This window comes from Hordeum vulgare, chromosome 1H (genome assembly GCF_904849725.1).
Source record: "Hordeum vulgare subsp. vulgare chromosome 1H, MorexV3_pseudomolecules_assembly, whole genome shotgun sequence".
Classification (NCBI taxonomy): domain Eukaryota; kingdom Viridiplantae; phylum Streptophyta; class Magnoliopsida; order Poales; family Poaceae; genus Hordeum; species Hordeum vulgare.
In genome coordinates, this window is record NC_058518.1 from 221,345,343 (window position 1) to 221,362,476 (window position 17,134).

Genomic DNA, 17,134 nt, shown 5'->3' on the forward strand with positions numbered 1-17,134 from the left:
CCAGGTAGGCCACCATGTGCTCGTCCTTGGGTTTATATTTCTTGTTGGAGAAGTTGATGAGGAGTTGGGAATCGCCCATCACAATAAGGTGCTTGACACCGAGAGCCGAGGCGGCCTTGAGGCCGGCGATCAGGCCTTCGTACTCAGCAATGTTGTTGCAAACCTTCATGTTGTGCCTGAAGCACAACTGGACCACATAGTAAATCTTGTTCCTTTCGGCAAAGTGAGTACCATGCCAGCCCCCGCGCCGTGCATGGAGAAGGTGTCGTCAAAGTGCATGACCCAGCCGCAAGGCGCTTCATCCATGGGCAGGGTGGATTTTCCCTCGCGAGGCTCCTCTTCGCTTGGGTCCATCCACTCTGTGAAGAAGTCCACCAAGGTCGCACCCTTGATTACCTTGGTGGTGCAGAACTCTAGATCGAAGGCTTGCAACTCAATGTTCCACTCGGTGACCCTGCCAACGGCGTTAGGGATGCCTAGGATTTTCTCCAAGGGGTAGGCAAAGATAACCTGATCGGATGCCCATGGAAGTAGTGGCGCAACTTCCTAGAGGCGACGAGGAGTGTGAGGTGGTGCTTCTTCTGCATGGGATAACGCTCGCGCGCATCACTTAGTACCGTACTGACATAGTACACGAGGTGCTCCACATGCCTAGCAACCGTGGTGTCGTCGTCGCACCCATCGAGGGTCTCGTGGGGTGAATCCACATGGACTTCCAAAGGCGTGGCGTGATGGGCCTTGGGAGCCTCCTGCACTGATGCAGCCTCCTGAGGGCAGGCATCCCTCGGGGGGAGGGTAGCCTACTGAGAAGGGATCTCCCCAGAGTGGGGGCAGCCTCTCGAGGGGGGCCCGTGCTTGGCTCCGACGTGGCCCGTGCAAGCCCCTGCGGCATCTCTTGGCTGGCCATCGACTCCTTCTTTGGGTGAGAAGGGCCTTATCGCTCTACCACGAGGGCCGCGCTGGCTATTAGAGGGGTGGCCGCTAGGTATAGCAGCACACACTCACGAGTCCATGGCACGATAATGACAGGAGGACTCGTGAGGTACCATTTGAGGTCCGTGATGACCGCGTCCGCCTCGGGGGTCCATGCGAATGGGCCCGACCTTTTCATCAGCTTGAAGAATGGCAATGCCCCTTCGCCAAACTTGGAGATGAAGCACTCGAGGGAGGTTAAGCGCCCTGCCAACTTTTGCATTTCCTTGAGGGTTTGGGGAGGGCACATATGCTCGATGGCCTTGACCTTCTCTGGGTTTGCTTCAATCCCTTTATGCCACATGAGGAAGCCAAGGAGCTTGCCAGAGGGGACCCTAAAGACGCACTTGTCGGGGTTGGGCTTCAGGTTGACCTTTCGAAGATTGACGAAAGTTTCCTCCAAGTCCTCGACAAGCATCCTAGCCTCACGCGTCTTGACCACGATGTTATCAACGTAGGCCTAGGTGTTGCTTCCCGGCCGGGCCCCCAGCGTGATTTGCATTAGCCGCTGGAAGGTGGCACTAGCTCTCTTCAGGCCAAAGGGCATGCCCACATAGGAGAACACCCCGTAAGGGGACACGAAGGCTGTTTTTCAACATCTTCCCCCGCCATCTTAACCTGATGATAGCTCAAGAAGGCATCCAAGAAGCACAATAGATTGTAGCAGGCGGTGTAGTCCACGATATGGTCGATGTGTTGGAGCGGTAATCCAGTGTACATGCCTTATTGAGGTTGGTGAATTCGACACACATCCGCTCCTTGCCGCCCTTATTTGGGATGATGACGGGGTTAGCGAGCCACTTCGGGTGGCGCACCTCGCGGATGACCCCCGACCTCTTACAACTTATGCATTTCCTGCATGATGAAGTGCCACTTTTCCGGTGCTTGGTGCCACACCTTCTGCTTGATGGGGCGTGCATTGGGGGATGTTGCCAGGTGATGCTCAATCACGTGCCTAAGCAGCCCGGTTAGGTCGGTCGCCATCCACGTGAACACGTCCCATTTGCCCCGAGGAAGGCAATGAGTGCGCTCTCTTGCTTCGGAGGGAGGTCGACGCCAATGGTGAAGGTGGGGACCGAGCCGCTGTCAGTTAGCGGCACCTTCTTTGTCTTGGTCTGGTCTTGTGCCAACTGCAACTTCTTTCTTGCCGGGGCCACCTCAAGTAGGCTCTCGGAAGGCACTGCCTCACCCCCACTACTAGAAAAACGGCTATAGCTAATATGGACATTAATGGCGCACTGTGTATGTGATGTGTCACTGCTATATAGCAGTGGCGCACCAGATATAGGTGCGCCATTAATGGCCATATTACTAATGGCGCATTTGGTGTGTGGTGCACCATTACTAGTCTTGTCCTGGCCCCACACCCTTCCCAGACTTAGCAGTGGAGCACCAGGGGTAAGTGCACAATTACTAGTTTTAACTAGTAATGGCGTCCCACACCCACGGTGCGCCAGTACTAACAATTTTTTTTTTCATTTTTTTTCAAAAGTAGTAATGACGCACCACACACCAGGTGCGTCATTAGTAACCCTGGTTACTAATGGCGCATTCTTAGGAGGTGCGTCATTGGTACCCTGAGAGCAGCTAGATATTTTTGACAGCCACCTACCACACTCATTTATTATTAACAGCCATCCGATACTCATTTATTATTAACAGCCATCCGATACGGATCCAACGTCTCCGGATCGCTGTATTTGCCCATCGCCGGTAGCATAACAGGCATTGCCTTTGCATTTTGCAAGTAAGCAGAACGCACATCACAGCGAATCGCGGCGGCGCCATCCGTGGCCTCATCTCTGACCTCTCACCGCCCCGGCGTCGCCGGCGTGATGCCGCCGCTCCCCAGGCTCCTCCACCGCCACCTCTTTGTCCCGCTCGACCGCTGCCTCACCCCTTGCCATCCGTGGCTGCCCAACGCCGACACCTTCCTTCGTCACGGTCTTGCATCTTCCTCCACCGCTGCCGCCTTCGCGGCAGCGGGCCGAGAGAAGAGCTCTAGGAAGACCCTCGGTTACCTTGTCGGCGTGGCAGTGGCCATGGTCGGCGCCTCCTACGCGGCCGTCCCGCTCTACCGCCGGTTCTGCCAGGCCACCGGGTACGGCGGCACCATCCAGCGCCGCGAGGTCTGCCCCCTCCCTCGCCCCTACTACTCCTCATCCGATTTACTTGCGCAAGTGGGGCCTTTGGGGGTTCTCGGAATGCCGCATTTGACGGGATCACCATTAGGTTGTGCTTGATTTGGTGGAAACTAGCAACACCGATCCAAATTGAGTAGGGTTTAGATTGGAAATCTGCTTCTTGTTCATGTTATGTGCGGAAATTGATATGATTGCTGGGTTATGTGGAGTTCTTACCGATGCCATGTTTTATACTGTAATTCTCTAAGTTGGAATGTTACAGTATGGGGAAATGCGGCCTATTCTAGCTCTCTGTATGTTCTATCCATTGCCATCTATAATTGTCTATGCTTGAAAATGTTCTGTTGGAAATGCCATCAAACTATTTCCGGTTCATTTCTAGACAAAGGTTTGCATCCAAGATGTCGATCTAATTAAAAAAATAAAAGTGGTAACTGTGAGGGTCAGTCTAAAATTGGTATGGAGACAACTCTTATCAGTGCTGGTAAATAGATAAATAGTCAAAAAGGGCGTTAAAATGAACATCCAGTGTGTTTGCACTAGGAGTATGGTGTTCCTCATTGTTTGATCCTTTGCAGAGTGTAGAGGAGAAGATCTCCCGACATGCTCAAGTCGGAACGACGCCATCAAGGTGACCCTTGTTAAACATGGGGTACCAAGTTTCTGGGTACTACCATTTCCATTTAGATATTTTTGCACCCCACACCAAACAACCGAACGATCATTCCCTTAGGCCTTAGCAGTGTATTGTGGATATTATTTTGCATAGCTCATTTTATTGTACCTTGAATGCTAATATAATTATTCATTGATGCATGAAGCTTTTGTGTATTTTAGAGAAAGAAATTGTTGATGTCAAGGTTCCATTAAAGGACTTCACCGTGAATTTACTCTCAAAGGTCATGAAATTCTAGTCTTCTCCGTTGTTCTTGCTGAGTTCTCTAGAATAACTTGCTGTCTCATTTTGGCTGTTCATATCTTATGAAGAGCACTTTAATGTAACTTGTAATTGGGCTGTAGTCAGTTTTGGGAACATTATATAGTCTGTCCATGCGTTGTTGGCTAGCTGGTGGTTGCATGAAGTAGATTCCTTTTACTAGTCCCCAACATGGTCCTTCTGATTATCTTCCCTCGTCAATGCTAAGCTGATATGACACTTGATCTGGTTCTTGATTTCGTGGAAGGTATCTGGAATACATTATCTTGAAGGTTTAGTTGGTACTCCCTCTATAAACTAATATAAGAGCGTTCAGATCACTATTTTAGTGATCTAAACGCTCTTATATTAGTTTACGGAGGGAGTACATTTTTTTACCACCTTCACATGTCTGCAGTACTAACCATAAGCTAACTGTTGTAGAACTTGAAAAAAACATTAAGGTGCTGACATAGATCCCTTTTTAACGTTTGATCTCAACTAGTTGCTTATATGTAATCGATGCTATTTATTAGTAGGACCATGAATCGTGCTATTAATGTGTTGCTTTTCTCTTCTGATCCTTTTGTTGCATACTTATATATTGCTTATATATTATTTGTGAATTGCTAATGCCGTCGTATGTCGTGTACAAGGGTGAGGTTCCCGGAGTCTACGACGACTGGAAGGAGTGTCGGAGACAGGTTCACCGTTTCATCGGTAACAATTACAAAGGGTACACCACTAGGGCAGAGGCAGAAGCTAGATACGCGCGCTATCTAGCGGGAGAGAGGAGGGAGCGAAGGAGGAACCGAATGAAGATCAGTTTCATAGCGATGATGCTCATCGTGACCGCAACCCTCTTCTATGTGATGGTAGTTTAGATATCGACTTGTAATGTGAAGAAAAACTCGCTACTCGCGGTCTCGAGACTTGTAATGTTCTAACTTTGTTCGGTATTTTGAATTCGGAGACTAATATGATGAATTGTATTCGGAGACTAATCTTCTATTGTATTCATAAATCTGTTGTTTATATGTTGTGCTGTAATGTATTTCGTAACCTGTGCAAATATGAGAAAAGCAAAAAAAAAAAATAATTCCTAATATTTATAGTAGTGGCGCATCATATTGCACTTTAATGGCGCACATAAATAAACACCCCAGTGGCGCATTATCTAAAAGTGCGACATTAGTAACCCAGAGCACAAGGTACACATGGCCCCTTGGAGTAACAGTAGTGGTGCACTTCTGGGCCTAGTAATGGCGCACCAGGTGGTGCGCCACTGTTATGTAGATTAACAGTGGCGCACCAGGCGTGCGCCATTACTATTTATTAGTAGTGGCATGATAATAGTGGCGCACCTATAGTGCGCCATTAATAGCCAAAATAGGTGCGCCACTAACAGCCTTTTTTCTAGTAGTGCCCCGTCAGCTGCACACACAACCGCTGGGGCTTTGTGCACTTTCTTGAGGCAGCTCACCGCGTCCCTCTCGTCGCATCTGAAAGTGAAGACACCGTTGCTGGCGGGGATCTTGACAATGTTGTATCCCGGATGAGTCGCTGCCTTGAATCTGGTGAGTGCGGGGTACCCCAGGATGGTGTTGTACGGGAGGCCGATGTGTGCCACATCGAAGTCGATGAGCTCGGTGCGGTAGTTAGAGCGGGTGCTGAATGTGATGGGGAGTGGGATCTGGCCGAGTGGGGTCGCAGTCTCGCCGACTACCCTAAAGAAGGGCCTCGTAGGATTCAGCTCGCCATAAGGCACGTGAAGAGCCTCGTAAACCGCGACGACGATGATGTTGAGCCCGATGCCCCGTCGATGAGGGTCTTGGTCCCAGTAACCCCGCCGATGGTGGGGTGCACACCATGGGGAGAGCCTGTGCGGCTACCAAAGACCCGAGGAGGTCCCCCGCGGTCCAGGTGATGCCGCGCAGCGCCCCAGCAGGCCCGGGAGCGGTCCCCGGGCGCCCACATTCTCTCGCCCCTCGAGGGCCGCGCTTGCCCTACAGAAGGACGGCTTGGAGTGCCGGCCATCTCCCGGTGCCTGGGCTCCACCTAGGATGCACGCGACCTCGCGCCGCCCCGAGGCGCCGCGGTGCCACCGTCAGCCAGGGGCGCGTCGTGCTGATGGGGCAAGGTGGTGGAGGAGGAGCCATGGCCCCTCCGAGAACGGCGGTGAGCCTCACGTGTCGGCCCTTCCCTGCGACGAGCCCTGTGCCCGCTAGTCGAGGATGGATGGTCCCACGTGCCCCGCACAGCGAGGCGTGGGCGTTTTCCTGTCCGCAACCGACGGGATGGAGGTGGGCCACGACGCGGCTGTTGTTCCACTCCTTGGGAAGACGCGAAGGAACCCGCCGTCCCCGGGCGACGGGTCTGACGAAGGCGGCAATGCTGGTGCATGGAGCGACCGCCTGCTCGGCGTGCGGGTGGTGGGCGTCCACCATAGTGTCAGTGAAGCCTCAGTCGAAGCCGGATTCGTATAACGACTGTGTACCCCTACCCCGCGCGCTAAATGACGGAATCGGGCTCCGCGGGCTCGAAAAAGGTTCAAAATCTAGGGTGCGCTCGCTCTCCAACCCTGTTTACGTGTGAACTTCACAATGATGCTCCGACAGCTCAATCTAAGGAAAGAGAATAGGAACACATGACAGTTTACCGAGGTTCGGGCCACCTTGTGGTGTAAAACACTACTCCTGCTTGTTTGGATTTCTTGAGGTGGAAGATGAGTACAAAGGATGGGCTGTTGCCCTAGTCAGGATAATGGGGATCAGATGATTCTCCTCTACTACGGAGGTTGGGCTTCTCTTTTATACCGGCCTTGGTCCTCTTCCCCCGAGAACGCTCGGTGGGAAGGTTGCAACAATGGCCTTTTTGAAAGGGGACAAGACTGTGGCCTGCCGTGACAAAGGGGGTCTTCGCCTACAAAAAGCCCTTCTTTGTGACGCGCTGGTGGGCTCGGCGTGACCTCCGTCCTACCGAGCCCCCAGCCTTGGCCCTCTTGCACCGATCAGGAAACCTTTGGGAGATGCTTTGGGGGTCCGCTAGGTGGCCCCGCTTCCTTAGCAAGAAAGTGGAAATCCCCCTGTTCATGCCCACTGGCACCGCTCTTGTGCCGCATCACCCGCGTGGGGGAAAATGGCACGGCCTCCCACCGGGATGCCCTTTGCAAATCCGCCTCGTGAGGGCCTCGGTGGTAGCCTCAGGGCACGCCCTTGAAGTGAGCGCCCTCTCGTGGTCTTGGACGATAATCCTCACTTGCCTGCCTTGCTAGGCTAGGGCCCTCACGAGGGTCTTCCTTGTTTGGCCCACCAATGGGCCACGCCAGGCTTGTGCAACCGCACCATGCCTAGGGACGGAGCCCGACGGGCCTGGGCACCACCGGTCCCAGAGGCCCGACAATATTCCACAAAGATCTTTATCGGTCGAACCATGATGACAAGGATTCAGTGAATCCCGTATGCAGTTCCCTTTATCTACTAGTATGTTACTTGCCCGAGATTCGATCCTCGATATCTCCATGCCTAGTTCAATCTCATTACTGTCAAGTCTGTTTACTCATTCCGTAATACAATATTGTAACACCATGTTCTTAACTCTCTTGACTAATTTGACTTTTCCCAAAAATTAGGACCAATTAATTTTTTTGTGAATGCTTGTAATGCTTGATGTGACTATTGTTTGTTTGCTTGCTTCTATGCTTGTGTTTGATTCTCAATAATTCCTGTTACTCTATAGACTCACCTCCTTAGCCCAAAACTCCTGCCTAATGATCATGCCATGTGTTTAGGACCAGAAACTATTTTTACTAAATATTATTTTCACCAAAAGGCATTTCTTTGAATTAAGCTTTCAAAACCCGTGGATGGGATTTGTACTACAAGTCCTCAAATTAGGGAATTTATATTGCACCAATTATTTTATTTAAAACCCATTATCAAAATGACTTCCCAAAACTACAATATTATTATGTTAAATGTTATTTTACTATTTTATTTAAATGCCTTCCAGTGAGGCCAGAAATGGTCTCTTATGAAGGAAAGGTATTTTTATTGCTTTCAAAATATTTGAGAAAATTTAGGGAAACTCAGTGGATATATATATATTCTATATATATGAGTTTCAACACATGGTAATGTTCAAAATATTGGGCAAACCCCTCCAAAACCCTTCCTGCCTATTTCAAGCTTTTGGAATATTTCTATAATTCCAGTAAAATTCTAGCATGTCACATATGATATATGTGATGATCTTGCCAAGTTTCATCTCATTCAGGTTGATTTGCTTCCCCTAATTATTCTAAAACCTTATCTATCCAGATCCAAATTTGAACAACTCTACATTGTCAAGTATTTCCAATAATGCTCAAATTTGGTGGAAATGTTGTGATACTCCAATAATGCATCCACACCAAGTGGTGCATCAAGGAGAATAGAAGAACTTGTCCCAATCCCTTCATAACCCTCTCTGTTGATTTCTGACTTCAGGAAACTTTACATTATAGAGTTTCTCCAATTGACCGCAAACGTTTTGGGCATGCTTTAATGCTCAAATAATGTCCCCACACCAAATATTGGATTGGGAATTGATTTGAATAATTTTGTAAGGAGAAGGCCATTTCTGTCCATTTCATGGGTTTTCCAAGTCTACATTGGAAACCTTCTTCACCAAATCCCAAATTTGGCATCCAAGCTTATTTTCAACTATTATTTGATCCTGTTAAGTTTCACATCAATTGAAGCTCATCTCGTTGCCCTCACACTCATCAAACACCTTGTGTGCACTCACTAAAGTGGCTACTTTGGCACTTTCCACTTTAACCCTTGAGCTCAACTTTTTACCACAGCTCCATATAGTTGTATTTTAGGTCAAGTAGCTTTCCCATGGCCTCTGGTCAATTATTGGAGAGGGGCTCCATGTAGCTATTCCCCCCCTTTTTACCCTTGGATCACCATTTTAACCCCTCATGTCCCACTTCTGCTTAAGCCAAAGCCCCCACCTCTTTTCAGAGAGTCCCTAGCATCCCAAGGCATCATTTCAAACCAAGATATGGGATGCTCATGTAGGGGAAAATGAGCAGCACATCTACAAGTTGAATTGTGGCTGAAATGTAGCTTGTACAACAAGTACTAGCCACCCTCCTATTCTAGAGCTGAAACTTTGCAGTAGTGTAGTCCTTCCATGCTAGATGCTGCTAGACATGGTTTCACCCCAAGTTTACCCTTTCTGAAAACCACCTTTGCCAGCCCCAAGTTTCCTGCTGGAATATTAGCCACAGCCAAACCCAATTCAAACCAGCCCCAGATGCAACCAAACTCCAGAGTTACCTTCCTGCATGTGTGCCCTATGTGTTGGACATGTTTGACCGGTCATTGCAACCCTGTGGACACGAGTGGCCATGGTGACCATGCTGGCAGCATGCAATAACGGTGCTCTGCATCCTTTTCTCTTGCTGCAGTTCGGTCCACAGGATTGCGGCATCCGACACCCTTTGACCATTCAATTCCTCCCCGATGCTAGGATGCCGCCAAGGTGGCTGAGGCACGCATGGCCACCGTGCCCAGCGAGCACCAGGGAGCATTCAAGATCTTTCTCGTCTCCCCCTCTCCATATGGCCTTCCCGAGCGCCTGAGCCCTCTGATCCACTTCCCTCTCTCCCTAGAAATCTCCCGGACCTCCCCAATCTCCCTCTGGAGCTCTCTTTCTCTCCAATGGCCGCAAGGTGGCGCCGTAATCTCGCTCCAAATTCGGCTCTCCCGAACCCTCCCTTCCCCTTTTGAGCTTTCCCTAGGCCCTCCAAGGCCTCCACCCACCTTCATGGTGCTCTAGAGCTTGACCTCCGCCGCCAAATCGAGCTCCCCGGCTTGGGTCGTCGCTGCCATCCGCCCTGGCAAGAGCTGGCAGGAGCCGGATCCTTCCCTAGGGTGCACAACGCACCCCTCGCCTCCAGGTCGTCGCCTTCCCCACGGCTCCGGGAGGCTGGGCCTCGCCGTACACAGCGCAGGTCGTGGCACGAGCGGCGCCGGCGCCCTCTGCTCACCTTCGGGCGACAGAGGCAGGAGGAAGAGGAAGCTCCTGCCACCGGGCCCCATATCCTCTCGGACCCACCCATCAGCCTAAGCCGCAGCGACGCGACCCCACTGCCAGGTTAAGTGGAGGCGGGATTTGGTGAAAAACCGTCTTCCCCTGCGGGAAGCGTATTCCTAGCAACGCGCTTCCACCGTGGCCCTTCGCTGGTGAGGCTGTGCTGTTGGGCCGGCCCATCTGTCTATCGGCCGCCCTGAGCACGATATAAACCCCCGTGGTAGCCTTCTTTTGCATTTTCTTTTCTTCAGAAGCTTCAAAAATCTATAGCAAATTCATATTAGCCCCAAATTTGATGATTCAAATTCCCGCAGGCTCCTAAAATCCAGGGCTATCCAGATATGTGCTTTGCACATTATTACAAGCAAGTTTTCTGTTATGTTATTATTCAAATGCAGATATGAATACTCCTAGCACCATCTTTCAAAAATCCTAGAGGGTCCAAATCAACTCCAAATGGAGTGATTCCAATTTCCAGAGCCTTCGTATTTCACATCCTATTTTTGAAGCCTTGGTCAACGTTATTGTATGACATATTTATGTTGCCATAAATAAATAGCCCTCTTTTGCTATTTATCCAATATTAGAAAATCCATAGAATATTCACCTCAACTCCAAATCTAGTGAAACAACTTTCTAAATGGTTCTAAAATTGCCCTCTGTTAAATGAGTGCCTCCACTCATTTTTATCATAATATTTTCTGTAGGTTTCTTTTAAGATCACCTATTCCTCCTTTCGTCCATTCAAAATTCCCTGATGATCCAAATCTCCTATAGCAAGCTTCAGGTATTTTTCTTATGACCAGAGAGGTCCAAGAAAAATATAACTTCCATTTTTTATAGCACTTTTTTTTCTGCTTGTTGTTGGCTTACTGTGTTGTTTCCGACATTAGTTGACGGAGTAGACGGAGTACTCGGAGTTGGACCGGAAGACCTCAAAGACCTAGAGGACTTATGTGAGCAAGGCAAGCAACCCTTTGACCATGTCTGAGCATATGTTATATTGCATGCTAGTCTAACAAATATTTCCGTTGCATGTCATCATAAGTATCGGTAAATCATTGAAGTGATGTTACCACTGGCTCCTCCCGAGCACGTGCATGTTGAGCATGATCCTACCACCTATGAGGGGCACGCTAGTATCATGTTGACAAGTAGAGCTAAGCATAGTAGCATCAACATGCTGTTGGTATAAATCAAAGGTTTATGAAAACCCCGTCGGGTGCCACTAATGCCCGAGGGTGATGATGAGTTAGGTGGCCACTTTTAGTGAAGTGGTGCACAGGGTATTTTGTGTGTGTATAGTTTTGGAAATGGGAATAGATTTATGATGTGTAGACCATCCCAACCTTACATGTGCGACCATGTTACCCCTTTAAGGGACGGGGCTCTGTTGATTACTCTGGTCGGTGCTAGCAAAGAGCCACATTACTAGTGGCGAGAGTGTTGTGTGGTCACTCTTGTGACGGGGTCGTGCCAGGTAGGGCGACTATGCCGCTTTACGTGTTCCGGGCACACCATTGATGCTCGTAAGATGTACATCATGTGGGCTAGGTACCAATCGACTGGACCTCTTTCTCTAGTATCGTCAGGGGAAAGGCATTGATCGGGTACTTACCTCGGGTATGTTATATACCGCGTGTCATGGATGACACAGAAGTTTCCCGGATCTCGTGGGTACATCGTACAACCTCTGCAGAGTGTCAAACTATTCGAATAGCCGTGTCCACGGTCAAGGACAGTTGGGTGGTGCTGCTTAAACTATGTCCAGTCGTTTCCGCATAAACCAAGTGTGTGTGTGTTTAATGGTGTTAATATGAAAGAGTTGATATGACCAAGTTTGGTGACTTGGCATATCGGGTGAACCTGGAGTGTTCTTCTAAACAACATCTAGCTTATGTTGCACATCCATGATCATGTTGATTTACAGTTAAGTTGCTATCCACCAATACTGCATATTACTTGTTAGCACACCAACTGCATTATCCATATCATGGGCTGTTTGCTAGTGCATTCAAATTACTCATTGGCTTGCCACTGGTTATTTCATTGACCACGTATGAGAGAACAAGATATGGTGAAGAGTAACTTGGTGACGTTCCTGCGAGCTAGGACGCTTCTCAGTCAGAATGCCTGTAGGTTAAGGCTGATGGCATGGGTTCACGCCTTTGACCAATATTCCCGCTATTGGTCCAGTCTGGTGTGTTGTCCCTCGAGGCCCTATATAAGTAAGACTTGAGCGCAATGGTCATTTATTGTATCAAATAGTATGTATGGATGTAAGACTCTTGTTATTCAGTTCCGGTGTGTTCGGTGAGCATTGATCTCTGGGATCACTGAGCACGTTCAATCGGCGATCTCGACTCGTAAGTCGGGGTCCCCACAAATATCCCATGACTAACTCCTTAGTCATATTGCTTGCAAGCTTCTTGTGATGTTCTATTACCGAGAGGGCCGAGAGATACCTCTGCGTCAAACGGACTGACAAATACGAGTCTCTATCCATACCAACCCAACAAACACTCTGAGAGATACCTGTAGAGTACCTTTATGATCACCCATATACGAAGTGACGTTTGATCATCCCTCCATTGTCAGGGTGTTGCATGATCTCATGGTCTTAGGAACATATGCTTGACATGAAGAAAGCAGTAGCAACAATCTAAGTGATACGATCAAATGGTATGCTTAGAATCGGGTCTTGTCCATCACATCATTCTCCTAATGATGTGATCTCGTTATCAAGTGACAACTCATGTCTATGGTTAGGAAACCTTAACCATCTTTGATAAACGAGCTAGTCTAGTAGAGGTTCACTAGGGACACGGTGTTGTTATGTATCCACACATGTATCTAAGTTTCTGATCAGTAAAATTCTACCATGGATAATAAACGATTATCATGAACAAGGAAATATGATAATAACCAGTTTAGTATTACCTCTATGGCATATTTCCAACAGTCCCCCACTTCCACTAGAGTCACTAATCTAGTTCACATTGACTTGTGATTCACACGTGATACTTGTGATTCGCGTTGGGTTTTCCATGAAGAGGAGTGGGTTATCGCAACACAATGTGGGTAAGTATTTCCCTCAGTTACTAAAACAAGGTTTATCTACGCAATAGGAATATCAACCACAACTGTCTTCAGCGGCTGCCCACAAAAGAACAAACAACTTGCACCCAACATGGGCAAGAGGGTTTTCAATCCTTTTGTCTTGTTATTTGCAAAAAAGTGAGGTGTGTAGACAATTGTAGAAAACAAGATAAAATAAAAGCAAGTAAATGACAACAAGGTAATGAAGGTTTTATCAATATGTTATGAATAGACCCGAGGGCCATAGTTTTCTCTAATGGCATCTTTCATAAAAATAGCGTATCGTGGGTAAACAAATTACTGTTGGGCAATTGACAGAAAAGCGGATAGTTATGCGATATTCAAGGCAATGATCATGTGTATATAGGCATCAGTTCCATAAACAAATAGGATGACTCCTACTTGCACCTATTACTATTACTACACTCATCGACCACTATCCAGCATGCATCTAGCGTGTTAAGTAAAATAGAGTAATGCATTGAGAATGATGACATGATGTAGACAAAGTCAACTCAAGCAATATGAATAAATGCCATCGTTTTATCCTTAGTAGAAGCAACACAAAGACGCATCTTGTCCCCTTATGTCACTGGGATATAGAAATTCGCTAGGTTGAACCTACCACAATGCACCTCTCTCATCGAAGAAATATCGATATAGTTCGCCAAATTGTTTCAGTAGATCGGACATAATTACGAAGCTATCATAATCATGCACATAAGAATAATATAAGTATTCAGAGGAGACTCAAATATTTATCATGAATAATCTTAATACAAACCTAGAATTCGTTGGATCCCAACAAATGCATCGCAGAAAAAGAATAACATCATATGAATCAAAACGAAGATGCAATGAACATTGTATTGAAGATGAAAGAGAGAGAGAGAGAGAGAGAGATTGCTATCTAGGTACTCTCCATGGACCTGTAGGTCTATGGTGAACTAGTCGCACATCATCGTGAGGGCAGCAAGGTTGATGAAGAGGCCTTCCATGATCGATCCCCCCTCCGAAAGGGTGTCGGAATAGAGCTCCACATGGCCTCCCATAAGAACAAATACTTGCAGCAGCATAAAAAGTGTTTCAGGACTCCCTCTATTGTTTTAGGGTAGATGAGATTTTATAAGTGAAAGAACGGAGTTGGGAGGTCCACAAGGGAAGCACAAACCACCACGGCGCCCCCTCAGGCCGTGCCCTATTCCTTGTGGGACACTCTGGAGGCCTCCAGCCTTCTTCCGATGCTTGTTTGTCTTATTTTGGTCCAGAAAAAATCACCAAAAAGTTTCACAACAATTGAACCTCATTTGGTATGGAAAATGTGCAATGTGAAAAATACCTAGAAAACAAGAACTGGCATTGGGCCATGGGTCAATAAATATTTAGATATGTTTAGTGCTAAAAAATAATATGAGATGGTAAATAAATACGCCAAAAGTATTCTAGAATGATAATATTTTAGTATGGAACAATAAAAAATTATAGATACGTTGGAGACATGTCAAGCATCTCCAAGCTTAATTCCTGCTCGTCGTCGAGTAGGTAAATGATAAAAATAATTTTTTTGATGTGACATACTGTACATGATGGAATCTTATGCATGTATGCTCATTGAGAAATGATGAATTAACAGATATTAACATAGCAATACTTATAGGTATATACAGCAAATCATTAATCTTTCAAAGTTTACGGTCTTCAGATATTGTTTCCCCCCATCCATCTTTATTATATTAGCAAGCCATGGCTCCATAATCACCACATTAATACAAATGTCAAGCACCACAATGTTCAAGTGAGGAAATTTGATTGTACTTTTTCAATATGCATCAACTTTTTATTCTTGATGCAATACATGAGAATGAACCATTGGACATAGGATAAAGGTGGAATAGAATATGGTGGTAGGTTTCAATGGGGTAAAACTGGAGAAGATAGTCTCACATCAACTAGGCGTACCAATGAGCTATGGACATGCCCGTCAATAGATACTGATGCAAGGAGTAGGGATTGCCATGAAAATGATGCACAAAAGCTACAATTGTGTGAAAGTTCCACTAAATCTAAGTGGGTTGTGCATCCAACTTACTTTCTCATGAAGATCTCGGACATTTCAGGAAGTCCGTCATCGGAATATACAAGCCAAGTTATGAAAAAGTGATTCCCACTAGTATATGAATGATATAACATGAGACTATCTATATGAAGAACAAGGTGTCACTTTGAGGCACAACTGTGGTAAAGGATAGTAGCAAAGTCCCTTTGCTCTTTTTCTCTCATTCATTTTTTTATTATGATGCGCTCATTTGGCCTCCCCCATTTTTATTTCCTCACTAGGAGAATGCTCTAATAGTGATGATCATCACACTTTTATGTACTTACAACTCAATATGAAAACTGATAGGACGATATGACTCTGAATGAATGCCTCTGGTGGTGTACCAGGATGTGGAGAGATATAGCATGATATATATCGAAAATACGATTAACAGTGGCTTTTCCACAAATACTATGTTAGATCTATATGATCATGCAAAGCATTATGATGACGAACGACCTAGTCATGTGAAGTAACGATGGCATTTGCATGGCAATATATCTCAGAATGGCTATGGAAATGCCATGATAGGTAGGTATGGTGGCTGTTTTGAGGGGGATATAAAAATGTTTATGTGCAACAGAGCGTGTCATGTCACGGGGTTTGGATGCACCGACGGAAATTGCACCATCCTCAAGTTGAGAACGGACGATGCACGGTACCAAAGAGGCTAGGAAATATGAGGAGGTGAAAGTGACCACGTCCATGGTGTCACATTAGTCATGAAGAATTCATATACTTATTGCAAAGTTTTATTAGTTGTATCACAAATCAAAGTACTACTTGCATGCCCTGACAGAGAGGGTTGGTAGGAATTAACCACCACGCGACTCCGACTCAAAACAACACAAGGATTTCAACAAGGAATATAAATGCTCACACATCATCACCATGCCTTTTAAAGTTTTTTAGATGAACAAGAACTTTAACATCTGTTAATATCAACACCTATCTGAATTAATAATAATGCACTCACACCTTTTTCATATCACCACATCAATATCATTAAACCACAATTTGACTATATGTGTTACATGATGGCTTTTAATTATCACTCATTAAATACTCATTATTTTTGATCTATTCTTATGACCCATGAAAATTACCATCACTATTTATCCATCTCCCAAACAAATATAAGTGAATAATGAGAGCATAATATTTCTATAAAATCTACACGCCACCGTGCTAAAAAAGATATAAGTGAAGTATTAGAGCAACTGCCCAGCTCAAAAGATATAAGTGAAGCACATAGAGTATTCTAAGAAAATGTGATTATATGGTATTTCTCTCAAGTAGGTGTCTCCAGTAAACAATGATTTTGGCACACTGAAAGAAAAGCATACAAAAGCAAATAATGCTCCAGGCAAAAGTCATATCATGTGATGAATAAAAATATAGCTCCAAGTACGAAAAGAGGGGACGCCTTCCGGGGCATTCCCAAGCTTAGATGCTTGAGTATTCCTATAATATTACCTTGGGGTGCCTTGGGAATCCCTATTATTAAGCTTTTGCTTATCCTCTATCCTTTGTCCATCGGGACAATACCCAAAATTTGAAAATTTCAATCACATAAAACTAAACAAAACTCCGTTATATCCGTTAGTATAAGCAACATATCATATACTTTCATGTGCTATTAGAAATTGATTCTTATTTGATTTTGTCATAGGGTACTGTATATTATCTACTCCATGTCTTATACCCTCCGATACAATCCATAACATCATCAAAACAAGCAAACTACACATGAAAAAACAGAATCTGACTGAAACAAAACAATATGTAGTAATCCTTAATTCGTGTAACTCTAAAAATCCT

General features: G+C 46.2%; 1 protein-coding gene across 5 annotated transcripts; it reads left to right on the forward strand.

Moving 5' to 3' along the window:
* The first annotated feature begins 2,700 nt into the window (after positions 1-2,700).
* On the forward strand, positions 2,701-4,722 carry LOC123408910 (cytochrome c oxidase assembly protein COX11, mitochondrial-like). Of its 5 annotated transcripts, none has more exons than XM_045101952.1 (4): positions 2,701-3,101; positions 3,695-3,747; positions 3,954-4,015; positions 4,689-4,722. In XM_045101952.1, the coding sequence occupies exons 1-3, from the start codon at positions 2,808-2,810 to the stop codon at positions 3,967-3,969; spliced, it is 363 nt and encodes a 120-aa protein (XP_044957887.1). In that variant the 5' UTR covers positions 2,701-2,807; the 3' UTR covers positions 3,970-4,015; positions 4,689-4,722. The 5 variants fall into 5 exon arrangements, 4 of the variants coding, with proteins under 4 accessions (XP_044957887.1, XP_044957879.1, XP_044957873.1 ...); XR_006612811.1 differs by having other exon boundaries at positions 3,938-4,015; positions 4,689-4,704; XM_045101944.1 differs by lacking the exon at positions 4,689-4,722 and having other exon boundaries at positions 3,938-4,619.
* The last annotated feature ends 12,412 nt before the right edge of the window (positions 4,723-17,134 follow it).